The sequence below is a fragment of the Dendrobium catenatum genome, unplaced genomic scaffold (assembly GCF_001605985.2).
Source record: "Dendrobium catenatum unplaced genomic scaffold, ASM160598v2 original_scaffold_117933, whole genome shotgun sequence".
In the NCBI taxonomy this organism is placed as follows: domain Eukaryota; kingdom Viridiplantae; phylum Streptophyta; class Magnoliopsida; order Asparagales; family Orchidaceae; genus Dendrobium; species Dendrobium catenatum.
The window spans coordinates 470,242-486,299 of NW_021436368.1; the positions used below are offsets into that span (position 1 = coordinate 470,242).

The window sequence follows — 16,058 nt, forward strand, 5'->3', positions numbered from 1 at the left end:
TCACTAATTATCTATACTATAATGCTTGATCTTAAATTTATTAGACACGAAATTTTCACACAAAAAAACGTTCTAATTAAAATTAAATATTGTGCATCAACATCTAGACTAATTACCATTTATTATAGCCTCAATTCTAAATGATTAATTATTCACATGTTTTTGCCCTCCTAATATAACTTTTCAAAAGATAGCTCTTACATAAGCACACTCAACTATATAATTTCCAATGAAAATTTACCACTACACCAAAAGCATCTCATCAATAGTTGAATAAGGGCATACTCACTTTCTCTTTACCATAAAAAAATGTATTTTTTTTTTTTAAATATGTTAGTTTGATTGGAAACTCCACTGTTGAGTTCTTTGTATTTAGGGTTTAGCTCTTCGTTAAAACGGTGAACACTGCGACAAAAGCGTTCCCGCCTCTACCGCGCCATCTTTTCTTTGTATCATTATGTGAGCTGAAGTGCAGTCTCTTGGATTCTGTCTACTTCCCACTTCTTTCCTTCTATGCTCATATCCCTGCAAGAAGATGTCGCTAACTTGAGGCTAGGATCAGGGACCTCTTTTACTTAAATCACTATGGCGAGGCTCCTTCGGACCTTTTGCTTGAAGAGAGATCTATTCGTTTCGCAGGTTCTTCCATGTACCCTCGTACTTTCGCTAACTCACTCGTCTCTTCCTCCATGGGCTTTTCTTATCCCGTTTCGCTTTTTACACTTCCTTTGGCTTTAGCTGCTACCATTTGCCGAAATGTCATAAAGGCCAAGTTTTGGGCAACCATCATTGATTCTAGGGGTTGATTTTCTTGATTGGGAGTTGCTTGCTTTAACTTTGTGGGGTTATTTGGAGAAGAGGAGCCCCGGAATAACTGAATGCTTGCTTTTATCTTTATACTGTTGCTTGCTTTGCTTGCCATTAACAAGCCATTGCCCTTAGTGATCTCAATTATGTAAACTATAGGTGACGCTATTTATTGCAATTTAGAGGGCATCATTGCTGTTTTCCTCAGGCATTGGATCTGCTTGTTCTAAATTCCATGAAAAGCTTAAAGCTGTCTTTTGTTAGTCATAATATATGATGTTTTTGACATACAACACTTTAAGTTCAGAATAATGTCTTTGGTGGTGTGCTTCTCTCGTGCAAGGATTGCCTGTTAGGCCTAAATGATCTTTTGTTATCTTTACAATGGTTTTGAAGAATGCTTTGTTGCTTGGCAGGTTTATAGACAAGGGTCCTTGATGCCTTCTCAAATTTGTTATTTCTCCACAAAAGGTATGCTACCACAAATTAGCCTAATTTGAAAATTTTGTGCATACCATGCTCCTACAAGATAAATACATTTATACTTTTAACATGTTATTCTCCCTCAATAGGCCTGTAAATCATCGACAATTTATGAAGTTTGTATTCATTAATATCCTTAAAATAGACTTAAACTTCAATAGCATTGTTAAATCATCTAAATAGTACTCAAAATTTTAGTTGCATTTCTGCATTTATGTAACAGTTAGAGCTTCACAATACCATCTATGTAGCATATTAGTTTTGTAGTTGTCTCTTATTTGGACACTCTTTATGTTTGACATTTTACATGATTTCTTATTCCTATACTCTTGAAATGTAAATTGTATTCATAAAGTCCAGTATTTCTTTTACGTTAATCTTGAATACCATCTCATTAGTTCTACTATAGGACAAGGATCCACTATGTGGTTTCATATGTTATGATTTGGCTATCCAAATAGCCACCTTCTTCAAATGCAAAGCGTTTTCTAATCTGTCACAATCTCACAGTTGAAAAGATTTATGTAAACTTCATTGCGACTTTTTAATTTATGATACTGAAGCAAGCGTCATATTTGTTGCAAAGTGAACCTAAGTATTTCCCCTTCTTATTTTAGGAAAAAAAAAGTCTAAATCAAATACAAGTGATTCTGGTGATGAGAATCTATCAAAAAAAGACTTGGCATTACAGCAAGCCTTGGATCAGATTACAGCTTCATTTGGAAAAGGTGCAATTATGTGGCTTGGTCGTTCTGATTCTCCTAGAGAAGTTCCTGTTATATCTACGGGTTCTTTCTCATTGGATTTAGCATTGGGAATTGGTGGACTTCCTAAGGTAAATTGAACTTGAACATTTGCATTGCTTATTAAGCCCTTTCGGTATTTTGATGATATTGAATCCCCACTCTGGCACATAACAACGCTCACTCATTCTAAATTGTCATGTTGATGCTGAAGAATGTTTGTATCTTTTTGTGTTAGGGACGTTCATTATTATCCAGGTCCATCTTCAACATGCGATTCATGGTCTTGAGAGAATATATGCGTAGAATTTTTTCTATTTTTTTTTTCAAAAAAAGCATTATTATATGTTGTCATTGCTTGCCTTTAAGTATGTTTTAATTTATTTGCAACCACTATTTATCCCTGTCATTATTCATGTTGAGGCAAGGGTAGCAATTTTATTTTTCCCTTCTCTTAATAGTCAACATTTATTTATTTATTTTTCCCTTCTCATAATATTCAACTAGGGGTGGGGGCAGGGGAATCACTTCTAAATTTTCAAACTTAGAATGTTTTTATGAAATTCTACAAATTCAATATCACAATTAATACTAATAACAAAAAAACTAAATAGATGTTATGATTAAACTTTTTTGAGATGATTAATGAAAGAAGTATTTCAAATCTAATCATCTCTAGGGCTTCATTTGAAACAGTTTATTCTTATCTATTTTTGCCATTAAAAACTTATTTCTCAACCAAAGCCACATGCTTTTACAAAAATATTTTTAAAGGAGAAATGATAAATATATAAACAAAATGCTCATCAACTGTTATTGATAGCTTTTTCTACTGCAAAAGCAGTCGAAAAGTTGTTACAAATAAAACCTAGGTGAACTATGGTGTATGAGTTTATGATAAAGGCTAATCTGAGTATAAAACTTATAAGTGCAATTACCTATGAATTGTTCTATCATGCAAGTTATGCTACTAAATTCGCTAAGGTCTAATGTTGCTAACCATTGTTAACACAAAAATATATGGCTAGAAATGAGTTAGTGCTTAAATGTAAGTATTTGTAGTTTAGCCACAATAAGAAATATTAAATCAAAACAAAATTATTTAATTTAAATTGCTATAATAATTTAAAGTCCAAGCAATTTATAAGTAAATAAAATAGTTAAATGCAAGAATTAAAATCTAATTATAGAGAATTCAGGACATCAAATTTATTATTATTATTATTTTTTGTGTTTTGGTTCCCACTTGATCCACATACAAGCCTAGACCTCAACCCATATAGGATTCTCACGATATTGGGTTGCTACAATGTCAAACATGCTATTGTAAGTAGGGATGAGAATGATTTGATTCAAGTCAGTTAGTGCCGGCTTGAAATCTACTCTTGGGTTGAATTGATTCAATTTCAAATTGGGTTGGCTTGAATAAGCCTGATTTCCACTGACATGAATTAGCTTAATTTTGAGCTAGCTTGAATTTGAATCCAACCTTCTTGAAATAAATTGTTTTCTATTTTAATTAAACATTTATAATATGCATCTATGTGATTATATATATATATATACACACACACACACACACACACAAAATTTTAAAAATATACAAACTATATATACTTTTAGCCAACCTTGAGCTGAGTTGATATGATCCAAAAACCAACTCAAAGTATACTCTAAGGTTAGATTAAGCCAAAAAATTGACTCTTAGCTCTGAGTTTGGCTTGATTTGAGTTCGATATAAGCCAAAACATGATTAAATTTTTATTATAAAACCTTAGTCCCAACCATAAGTTCATCTCCACGTCACAAAGAAAGTCTTACACCCTATGCTCTTTCTAAACGAGTAAGAGCCACCCAATACTAAATTATAAGATTAAAACTCACTTACAAAGTTTTTCAAGGCTTTGTTAAAAAAATGAAAAAGAAAAATTAAAAATTTAGCACTATTTTAATCTAAAAAAATATAGCTGTATTTTTATGGATAGGCCTAGAGATTCGAATTAACAAGGTAAGAACAAACGGTAGGATGGTTATTAAAAAAAAAAAAAATACCTCTAATGTTATTACCATTAATTATTTTTAGTGCACTGAAAGAGTCACTAAAACGCTAAATGTATGTTAATGTAAAATATTATTATTGTTTCAAATATATATCTTTCTCTTGAAGCATCACGCCTCCGATAGACTTTTTTTTCCTCTTCAACTTTTATAAAATCTTAGAATAATACATGCGTACGTTTTCAAATTGTAGAGGTGAGTTATAACATAACTTAGTGAGCACACTATATTTCTAAATTACAATATCCTCATGATTTTTTGAGCAATATGCTTGCTTGCTACAAAACATAAAATAAAGTATTCTTTTTAAATTTTATTTTGAGAATGACCATAAATGTTATGCATACCCATATATGACATACATATCATGTATTATCTTTTTCTATACTTAATACAACTGTTACAAGAGGCATTGTCTAAATAGTATCAATTAAGGTACTTTCCTTTCCAATTTAAAATTCTTTTTCAAAAGTTTTTCATTTTACGCTACTGGGTATATTATGATCCCATCCAGTACCATAAAGAGGTGCACTCCATCACTCAATCATGCACATGCAAACATATAGATCATTTTATTTACAGTCTTCATATCATTTCATGCTAATGTATAGTAAGCAACTAAGCATTATACGATACATGATAAGTGACCTAATTATGATATTAAATTTATCTCATTCGATACAACATGACCAATTTTCTTTAACACAGATAATTTGTAAAGCATTAACAACAAGTGATTAAATAATAATAATACTCGTTGCATTAAATTTAGAAGAAACATATGTCATTACTGTAAATTTAGAACATAGTTACTCACCTTGAATTTAAATAACTAGCTTTTGTCCCTTTTTAATTCTTACTCTGACTTCGATAGTTAGATATCTATAATCATGTATAATTTCGTAAGGTTATTCTAAGTTATATGTCTAATAATATCTCTTTTTATAATTAACTCTCATTTTTTATTTTAATTCATTACTTTTATATATATATATATATATATATACCTCTCATCATTTTAAATAAAAAAAAGGATCATAATCTAAAATTTGTTATTATGATATTTTAAAATTACTTTTGCAAACTAAATTTTCTTCCTTTAAAAATATATATACATTTTCTCTCATTTAAATAAAAGTATATCATAATTAATTAGTTTTTGCTTTTAAATATATTGCCTTACACATTATTCTTAAAAAAATAGTTTGAAATTATAAACTCTCATAATCTAAAGAATAAACTCTAATATAGTTTTCTAAAAGTTAAACTTGAAATTTTCTAAAATAGATCATAAATAATCCTAATATCAATTAAACTTAAAATTTGTTTTAACAAACCTTTCTTTGATCTTTTCAATTGTCGGTTGATCCTAAGCTTTCGCTTGCTCGCCCGCTCTTACTCGTCTCTTTCCCTCTCGTCGCCAATAAAATTGCAAGATGCTCATGCTTATCAGCCTTATCAACTCTCCTTCCCTCCGCTTTCTCTCCTCTCTCAATTTTTAAAGGTGACAAAGCCCTTTGTCTCCCTCACTTGTGGACCCTTTGCCCTTTCTCGCGACTCCAGGAGATGGAACTCTTAGCGTCTCCTTTGTCTTCCTCGACTCCAAGCAATGAAACCAAGTGTCACCAGTTTGGAGTATTACATGTATCCTAATAATGATGATTCACAGTTTTGTCCTTTTTATCTACCGTATCAAGTTACTTTTTTGATTGTTTGGTGTATATGGACTACAAAGGTGAAACAGATGCTTTTTGTGATTCTTTTGCTTCTTTTTCAATGCTGTTCATCTTATCCTGCACCATTTCATTATTCTTTTAATATTTACCAACTTTTTTTTCTCCTCAACCGTGGCTTTTGGCAGGGTCGTGTTGTGGAAATCTATGGTCAAGAGGCTTCAGGGAAAACAACTCTTGCTCTTCACGTAATTGCTGAAGCCCAAAAAACTGGAGGTAGCTTATTTTCTTATTTAGTTCAGGTCCATCTGACAATAGTTCTGTGTTTAATGAGAAAAATAATTTCTAAAGCGAACCAAATAAGGATTGCTAGCTTTATAATGAGTAAGCATAATGAGATATCTAGAAGGGAAGTACTTACACATTGCCTTGAAAAATTAATGATGATGTGTTCATTTTTCTTATTATACAGTCAATCCTTGCTTGTCATAAGCTCATAATGACAATCCAATTGGCTTCTTCCTAAATTTAATTGGTTGTGCAGTAACTGATGGACTACTTATTGTGATAAGAGTTATGACTGTTTCACAAACCATATTGTGCTCTCTTTGTTAGAAAATACTTGTATGTTCAATCATCATCTTCCTCTTATCCCAACTGGCTTTATGGATTCCCATTCTCTATTCATTTGTACTGCATGCTGTATGATGAGTGAAAATCTATTTTGCAAAACATGTTTGTATGCTTTATGCAAATATTACATTATTTCTAAGATTCTTTGACCTTTTCAGTTACGGGGTCATTTTAGTCAAATTCACTGTGATGTTCCTTTTACAGGTTATTGTGCTTTTGTGGATGCTGAGCATGCCCTGGATCCAGCTCTAGCTAAGGTTATTGGTGTAAAGACTGATAACTTGCTTCTTTCTCAACCAGATTGTGGCGAGCAGGCTCTAAGCCTTGTCGATACCCTCATTCGCAGTGGTTCGATTGATGTAGTTGTTGTGGACAGTGTAAGTCATGTTACTCTCCTACCCATTGTTGCAGCTTCTGTCTTTATGTCCAACATAAATCAAGCACGCATACATTCATTATTCGAAAAACATTTTCTGCCTGCATACCTATGTAGGTTTTTGGAGATATTGGTCAGCTCCTGCCCTTAGTTTTTTTTTTTTTGAAAATCAGGTTGCTGCCTTGGTTCCTAAAAGTGAACTTGATGGTGAGATGGGAGATGCACATATGGCCCTTCAAGCAAGGCTGATGAGCCAGGCTCTTCGCAAGTTGAGCCATTCTCTCTCTCTTTCTCAGACAGTATTGATATTTATTAATCAGGTGAGTTAAAGTTCAGTTTTCCATTGATAGTTTCTAGAAACAATAAAAATAACTGAACTTGTCTTGATTCTATTCTTAATTGCCTTTATCCACCAATTTACTTTGTTGTTTAAGCTATGCTATTTCTTACTTTTATTTGATGGGCACCACTCACCTCCTTGGAGTGTTTATCGGTTAAAACTAGTTTGAAATTTCAGGTGAGATGTAAGCTTAGCACATTTGGAGGGTTTGGTGGGCCCACTGAAGTTACATCTGGGGGCTACGCCTTGAAGTTTTATGCATCTGTTCGCTTGAATATCAAACGAATCGGTTATGTTAAGAAGGGTGAAGAGGTAAATATTCTTCCATAAGTTTCACTGTCATTAAAATCCCAACAAAGTTTTTAATTATTCATTTCATGAACTAAAGTATTTTGAACATGAGCATCCCGATGGTTCCCAGTTTCCTGTTTAATTTCATGTTACAGATTTCTGTTTATCCTAGCCATTTTAAATAGCAATAATTAAATTGGAATTTCCTTTCTGAAGACTGTAGGAAGTCAAATTGTGGTGAAGATTGTGAAAAACAAGCATGCCCCACCATTTAGAACGGCTCAGTTTGAGTTGGAGTTTGGTAAGGGCATCTGTGTTGCTTCAGAGCTAATAGAATTGGGACTGAAGCATAAATTCGTGACGAAGTCAGGCGGTGCTTTCTACAGGTTGAATGGTCGGAGTTTCCATGGCAAAGATGCGATGAAACTCTATTTATCAGGAAATGAAGAAGCACGGAAGGACCTAATGATGAAGCTGAGAGAGGCTTTTACTCAAACTGATGTGGGGACAAAAAGGGATGATACAGTAAGTGAAGATGAACGACGGGAAGAAATTGTTGCGTGCGATGCATCAGATACAACTGACGAGGAAGTAGTAACTGTCATTGAGGCTTGAAATATTGTATCAGAAACTTTTAGTACTTATAGCAGGAGAGAAAATGGGAAGCCCTTATGCGGGAGTTTTGTAAAATGTTTCAGTTAGTGGCAGTTCTTACATTGCATTGCATTGCATTGGTATTCATTTTATTGAACTGTTTGGATGAAAATATTAGACCGTTTTTTTTTTACACATTTTTTGAAATTGTTTTAAAAATAGAAAAAAAAAAAAAAGTTATGCTAGATTTTTTGCCCCTAAAGATCTAACGGAGGAAAGCTTGTGGGCCTCAATTGTCATATAAGATCACATTTATTTAGCTATTTTTGAGATGGAAGTTAGATAATGAGCTAATCTTCTCTCCAAAACTGTCAATATCAGTTGGAGGTTTGATGTTGCAGGATCTTTATGGAAGGGTTTTTTCTTCAACTGCTTCTTTAGCTGCTATGTGAGCGTATCAGTTTAAATTTTTTCTTTTCGAATTTGATTTTCCTAATTTGTTTGCTGAACAAATGAACAATGGTGGCCTTCAAATAAAAAAAAATAAAAAAAAGAGGTTTAAATCTATGAATATATGACATGCATCTGTAGCTTACGGTGAACTGCTCGGCTGTCATTTGATTTCTGAATAGCTTACGGCTCATTTGATTGCTCTAAGCTAGGAACTTTCTCTTGAAAATTAATGAGAAGCGTAGGCTTAAATGAAACCTTAATAGCCTCTACATGTTTACCTCCGACCAAGTTCATAAATAAAGATGGTTGCCTCTACACAATCGTTTTATAATTCATTCGAAACACGAAAGTGACAATACTCTTGTTAGAAGATATTCTTCATGAATATAATTCCAACTGAGAGTAGAATAAAATTACATTAATCAACTCAGTCATACACACATCAGATCAAAATGAGAATAACAATAAATTGCCATGACTAAATCCCTTAAGTTTTAAATGACTTGGGCTTCATTTAGGACAATTTTTTATCACTTTTTTTCCTTTAAAAAAAATTATACTGAAAAATTATTTTTAAAAACAGTAAAAGAATTGCCCTAAATAAAATCTTAAAATCTTAAAGGCCCATTTAGGCAGGCTACAACTATTTCACCATTAGCAGTGAAATTGCTGGCTATTAGAAAAATTAAAAATTCTTTTGATTATATATATATATATATAAAACTAGATATTTTCTAACAACACTGCTTAACATGGAAATAGAAAAAAATTATAACCAAATAAAAAGTGGCGACAGTTTGTAAAATAAAGCAGCTGTGAAAAGCAATCCCAAACACACTAAGTTCAACAGGGTTTACATAATAGTCAACATCCCAAAATGACAATGAAGGATTAATAAAAAATAATTGATACAGTTATTATTCTTACAAAGCAACTGTTAGGCGAACAGTTTCATTTGGGATGATTTTCTTACCGCTTCTTAAAATAGTAGTGCAAAAATTAAAATTTTTATATTAAAAAGCTTCTTTAGGATGTTATACAAAAACCGTCTGTGATGGTCATAGCTAGAGCAGTGCTTCTTTGATTGCAGAAGTTTAAGCGTAGAACAGTACAGGTTCAAGAAAAAAGGTAAACATATTTCCGTTCAAAATTGATGAAAAACAAATTTTATTGCTCTCCTGAAGCGTCTAATACTGCAATTGTATCTGAACCTAATCTAAACAAATAATTTTCGCATTGCTAATAATACAAAGCTCCTTTGCAGATAGCAATCCTATTCTACTCTTGTTTAGTTCCCCAGATCAAGTAATGCTTTAATTGAAAAACGACTTCTCACAAACTCTTCTGAGTCTATGGTTAAAAACATGAGGAACAAACAACTGCCAAACAATGAACTGCTAAGGAAAACATGTTTTATTAATGGTCCGCTGCACTTACATGGCGTGTAACTGAGCATGAAAGACATGGCAGCTTTTCTTTTACTCAAATGGATTAAAGAATCTATATGGTCAGCTTATCTGCACCTAGTAATCCTCAAATGGCTTTTGCTTATTTTGCTGCCGCTTGAGGCGCTGACAAGATCTTATCAACTGCACTAAAGTATGGCCAGCTCTTTCTAAATTTCTCATCTTTTCTACTTTCCTGTAAAGGAGGAAACGAAGTGATGTCAGTTGAACCAAGTTTCAGTATCCTAACATACAAATGTCCAATCACTTTTGTTAATACATATATTTTAAATAGAAGATCCAGGCTTATATAGTAGTTCCCTCATAAGCTGCAAGCGACAGTGTAATGAAATATATAAGAAAAACAAACAAAAAGGGATGAAATTTCCCAAGATATATTAACCAGTAGTGATATCTCTGAAGGAAAATTTAGGAGACATGCAACCAGATGAACAGAAGTCACCTTTGTTGGCGCATCATCCTTAAAGAAAAGGAGAAAAGGAGTACGTAATAAAGTAAACATGTACTGCTGACTAAACCAAGGTGAACCAAGCTGCAGCAATTTCGAAGTTAAATGCAAATCACAAAGATATGTGTTACAGAAAACTACAATTTAGCTTTCCCCAAAAATAAAAAAACTACATTGATATGCATTCCTGCTCCAAATGTACAGCTAAAAGCCTACTTCGATTCCCAACCATGCTAGAATTACAATTTTAACCTGGCCAGATGGTTTAGGAAGAGCTCTCTGACAAGAATCTCATATTTCAACGCACAAATGAAATGATAAAAATATCTTTACAAACGCCAACATGAAAAGGCACCCCTCAGATGTAAATGCACCTTTTAACTTGCATTGGAAAATAGCTTGTAACGCTATAGGGTTGTTAGAAATTAGAATACAAGCTTGAAATAACTGTTATTCAGATTGCTGAAATCTACACGGTTATATAGATAAAATTTTCTTGAAACTGAGACAGAAGAAAATAAGCATTACAGATCAAAGTAAAGACCTCGTATTTCTGAACAAGTGATGCCCACAGAGACTTGCACTGTGCCGGAGTGCGGATTATCCCATGGCTTGACATGCTAGAAGATACTTCTTCCCATAGAGCCATTCTCCCTCTGACAGTCTGGAATCTATCATTTAAATCACCACGTTCTTTAATCAACCACTTAATCTCTTCAGGCTTCCATTTGTTTCTTTTTCCAGATTTAAGACTTCCAGTCTTTGCCTCTGATACCTTCATTAATTCCCTTCCACTTGCTTTACTGGATGCTAAATGTTCTACTGAAGATATGTTTTCAACTTCCAAATCTTCTGATTCTGACAAAGAAACTTCTGCATCCGATTTCTCAACATCAAAATCATCATCTGAAAGAATATTTTACGAAGGCTTAGAAGGTTTCATATTATTTATTATATTGGTTCAAAATATAATGCTCCTTTCACCCCATCCCCACTTTGTACCCATATTAGAAGACCACTCGTTCAAAGAAAACTCACCCTTGGAATAAAAAATTGCCAAAAGTTACACCTGAAAACCAAAATGGAAAAAGAAACGTTACCAGTATTACCTTCTGCCCCTGCTTCAAGAAGTTTTCTCATTATGTCCGGTGCATCTTCATCAAACCGGCTGCCTGAAACCTTCCTCATATGCATATCTGAGAGTTGATTGATTGCAGACAGGTCAAAGTTGTCATAAGTCTTTCCTGCTATTCGTTCCCTAAGTTCTTCAGAGAGAACACCAACAGTGTTCTCAACAGCAATTGCAATGACTTCGGGCCTTCTGCTACAGTATTTTCTGACCACCTTCCTCAATACTTCAGCTACAATCCTTTCCATGTGAAACAATGGACAATTTACGGGACAACTTGATAATGCAGCATGCGCAGCTTTGTATAGTGCATCCAACAACTTCCCTTTATCCAGCCACAAACATCGAGTGCTAATTCGTATTTTTCCTTTCAGGCATGCTTGTGAGGACCCATTTATGCTTTGCGGGCGTAAAATTTCCATGCTACCATTGAAAACATTACTATTAATAAATGCGAACCACTTTAACGGACTAGTAAATCACACCTACTTTGGTTAATATAGGTACAATACTTTACTATTCACATATAAATTGCAAATAATTGCACTCTTTGTATTAATTTACATACATAGTGTATATCATATCTCTATACATACAATTTGTTGTATATTTGTGATTTAATTATTATATTTCCCGTAACTTTCGTTAGTACTTAGATTGTGGGAGTTGCGAATTGGCGGATTTTAGAAATTTTCAAAAGAAGTCCAAAGTGCTCCATTGACACCCAGAACAATCCACCCTCTTAACATGCCCTTGCCAAACAAACTCAATAGTTATTTCATTTTTTACATAAAGCTTTACTTTTACATAGGCTATCTCCACTTTCTTGTACAAGATTGGTTGTTAAAAGAGGCAAATTAGATTCCTTTAATTGACCCAAGCCCTTTATAAGAATAGATGGTTAATTTTCTTCAGAAGGCTATAGAAATTTCATAAGTCTTATAAATTACTCAAGTATTCTTATTAATTGCATGATCAAACTAAAATCAAGATTATTCCAATATTTAATAATAAAATAACAATTTAAAATTTTGTACAGGCAATTTTAAGCTAAAGGGACACAAAACTATAATGCAATGATACTTCTCCTCAAAGAGGTTGACACGTACTGGACACGACACACATCCGACACGCGTCGGACACCCTGAAGATGTATTTAAAAAAAAAAAAAAAATTGGACACATCTATCCAGCATGATTTTTTTTAATAAAATTTATTATATCTCAAATTTTTATTTAGTAAAAATAAATAAATTTTTTATTTTCTATCCAAAGCCCAAATCAATCACCTGGACTCTACACCTCATCCTTGAATATCCTCTTTTTCATTTCTCTCTGGAAGGTTGTTTTTATGGTTTCACAACAATACTCGATGTCATCTCAATATTGACATCTAATGCCGTCACAACATCAATATTTCAAAACTATCTCAGCATCAAAGTCTTAACTCTGTGTTAACATTTATGCTTGACGCCAGCTATTTAGACACCCAAAATCATGCCCCAATGCCATCTTGACATCTCATATTTGTCTAATATTGTCTTAACATCGATGACCAATTCCATCTCGAGATTGATGATTGACGCTATCTTGACATTAATGCATGATGCTCATTACACAATAACGATGCTTGACTGTCGAAAGCATTATCATCTCCTCTCAATGCCAAACACGACATCAATGTTTAACTCTCGATATTTTAATATTAATCATTTTAAGCATAAATCATAATTAAATTATTATTTCACAATTATTCTTAATATTTTGCATATTCAATTTTTATATAATATTTTTAAAATATAAAAATTATAATACCGTACCCAACCAGTGTCTGTCCTATATTTTCAATAATTAACTTGTCTCGTGTCATATAGTGTCCTTATCGCCGTGTCCGTGTCTGTGCATCATAGACACAAAACTATCATTATTTTGATACTTTATTTAAATATTTTTTTTACTTTGTAATATTAATAAATTAAAGATATTTAAATCTAATTAAATTAACTAAAATAATTTTGTTAATTGCTAAAGTGTTAATAATACAAACGTTCTTTTTTGATTAATAGCCCTTTAAAACAAGTGTTTGTACACCAATTTTCACAAAATGACCAAACATAATTTTGTTTTCTTTAAAATCCAGAAAGCGACACAAAAAACAAGACAAGAAAATCAAAACAAAAAATTCCAAACCCCATAAAAAAGGGCGACTCTGTGTGTAAGCTTCCCACCCTAGTTTCAAAAGAAATACAAGTTTCCATCCAAAAACTTTCCAACGAAATTAGAAGCACTTGACTGTCCTTTAAGAAAAAGTTTATGCATAAATTAGAACAATACCAGACAATTATTATTCCGTCAAAGGCAATTCTTAACCTCTCATCAATGCAAAGTTCTGCGGATGTTCCAAATGCTTTGTCACCATCACTATACATCAACTGTAATAGAGGAATACAAGTTAGATCCTTGATAGAACTGCAAAATCAAAGAATAATTAGTCAATACCTGTAAATCCTCCTTTCCTAGTAAAGCAAACCCATTAGATAGAACTCTTCTGTTCCTGAGATGTGAAACTCCAAGCATCTCCCCATTCTTTATCACCTGCGACAAAGAAAACCACTGCGCTTATTCACCTTTTTTCTAAAAAACTAATCCGGGTTTCTGTACTTCAAATAATTGGATTTAGAATAACATTTCAATTTTTTTAAAAGGTAAATTCTAACTTTCAAAAGAAGTTTTGACAACAAAACTTCTATAAAATAGTTATTTCAGGCTATTTCTAAGCAAACAAAGCTCCTTCAATATCCTTATCATGGTTAGGGATCATTCCGCTGGATAACCATGAGCACTAATTCACTTGAAAGAAAATAATCATAGAGCACAGACGTAGATGTAGGGCCTTGCACTTTTTCTCCTTCTAGTGGGTTGGTGACTGGCAGAACATACAGGCAACTGGTGATGGTTTAAAAGGAGTAGCAACGCGAATGCAAATATACGTCTTATTTAGATAGTTGGACAAACAGCAAGAATTGGATAAAAAGTGTAGAAGTGATGGGCGTCAATTGAATGTAATTTACACATATTTGTATTATTCTCGCATTGAATACTCGAGCTTTACTCGGCTAAAATGACAAATTATCTACTCTGACACGACAAAAGAGATTTAGGATGTAACCAAAGAAAACTATTCCAACTCTGAAAATACATCAGATCTATATTTTATTGGAAGTACTATTCATTTACTTTGGAAAGTAAAATCCTATGTTACTCAATACTATAATTCCATCCAGCACTATTGGTAACAACTAGATCTATTTGAAGCGCACAAGTGAAATTGTCTCAGCGATGTAGCGCTGTGTGGTCAAATCATTAAGAATAAAATCATGCTTAAATTTCTAATGGAATAGAACAATAAGCTTGAAGCATGAGGGAAAGTGTTAGAAACAAAGCCATCGCCCAAAACTCGAGAAGCTTTCGGAAGAAAGTCATCAAAAATGGATGTGGCATTACCAATTTCCTCGTCTGCTGCAAAAGGGTCCTTCCTAATTGTCTGCAGTCTGCAACAACTTCTAAACTTGGACAACAAACTATGTAAGGGGGATATTAATGTGATCATTACCAAAAATTATATTACACCAAAGACATTTACTGAATGATACATAGTGAACCAACAAATTAAAATCATACAAATCTTTTCCAATAACAAAGAGAGCCGTCACGCCTCAAGATTTAAAGTGAAAGAATTAGATATCTTTCATTTCACAACCAATATTCCTTCATTGAAAACTGTTGACCCATAACTGTATACAAAAAGAAAAAAAAAGAGAGTTTACGTACCTGTTCGGCGCCGAACTCCGCACGTCGCGCACGATCGATGTCGCATCCACCATTTCACGCACGATCTCACTTTGGCATCATTAAAGGGCTGAAGAGAAGAGGCCTTTGGCCTCTCTTGACAACTGACTCTCGCTCTCTCTCGATCTCCTGCACCTTCGACGACTTTTCCTTCTATCGGATCGGGAGCAAGATTGGGAGCTCGCCTGTGAAGGTAATTCTCTCCCCGTCGAACACTCCTCCGGCTCCTTCTGGCTGTTCGACCCCGCTCCATTGGCGACGTTTCCTTCGAGTCGAATTGGAAGTTACGGCAATTTGATCGGAGCAACAACAGGCGCTCGCTCACTGTGAAAATAACTTTCTCCCTTGCGTGCGACTTCTCCGACACCTTCGTGGCTGGACGACTTCGTTCCGACGTCGACTTACCCTTTCAGTCGGATCGGAAGTTACGACAGCTTGATCGGAAGCAAGACAGGGGCTCGCCGGCTGTCAGGTGCTTCCCCGCCTCCTTCGTAGCTGTTCGACTTCACTCGCTCGTCCGACGCCGTCCCCTTCTGGCCGGACCGGAAGTCCCAACATTTTGATCGGAAGCAAGAACAGGCGCTCGTCGGCTGTGAAATTAACTTTCTTCCTTTCGCTTCTTCTTTGGCTCACCCGTGGCTGAACGACTTTGCTCCTCCGACCTCTTCCCTTCCTGTTAGATCGGAAGCAAAACGGGAGCTCGCCGCAGTGAAGGT

At 34.0% G+C, this 16,058-nt stretch overlaps 2 protein-coding genes across 5 annotated transcripts in view; one reads left to right on the forward strand and one right to left on the reverse strand.

Moving 5' to 3' along the window:
* Positions 1 to 351: 351 nt before the first annotated feature.
* On the forward strand, positions 352 to 8,128 carry LOC110113990 (DNA repair protein recA homolog 3, mitochondrial). 3 transcript variants are annotated; one of them, XM_020846732.2, is made up of 9 exons: positions 352 to 657; positions 1,224 to 1,278; positions 1,908 to 2,125; positions 5,953 to 6,040; positions 6,602 to 6,774; positions 6,947 to 7,093; positions 7,291 to 7,425; positions 7,621 to 7,705; positions 7,791 to 7,931. In XM_020846732.2, the coding sequence occupies exons 1-9, from the start codon at positions 586 to 588 to the stop codon at positions 7,793 to 7,795; spliced, it is 978 nt and encodes a 325-aa protein (XP_020702391.1). In that variant the 5' UTR covers positions 352 to 585; the 3' UTR covers positions 7,796 to 7,931. The 3 variants fall into 3 exon arrangements, with proteins under 3 accessions (XP_020702391.1, XP_020702389.1, XP_020702390.1); XM_020846730.2 differs by having other exon boundaries at positions 353 to 657; positions 7,621 to 8,128; XM_020846731.2 differs by having other exon boundaries at positions 353 to 639; positions 7,621 to 8,128.
* Positions 8,129 to 9,588: 1,460 nt separating this feature from the next.
* Positions 9,589 to 16,058, reverse strand: part of LOC110113979 (ribonuclease J) — a gene marked incomplete at its 5' end in the record, with an annotated part of 30,855 nt that continues 24,385 nt past the window's right edge. The window contains 5 exon segments of one of the 2 annotated variants that reach the window (XM_020846713.2): positions 9,589 to 10,092; positions 10,910 to 11,271; positions 11,475 to 11,917; positions 13,828 to 13,925; positions 13,993 to 14,088. In XM_020846713.2, the coding sequence (XP_020702372.1) occupies positions 10,000 to 10,092; positions 10,910 to 11,271; positions 11,475 to 11,917; positions 13,828 to 13,925; positions 13,993 to 14,088 (1,092 nt within the window). 2 annotated transcript variants of the gene reach the window in all.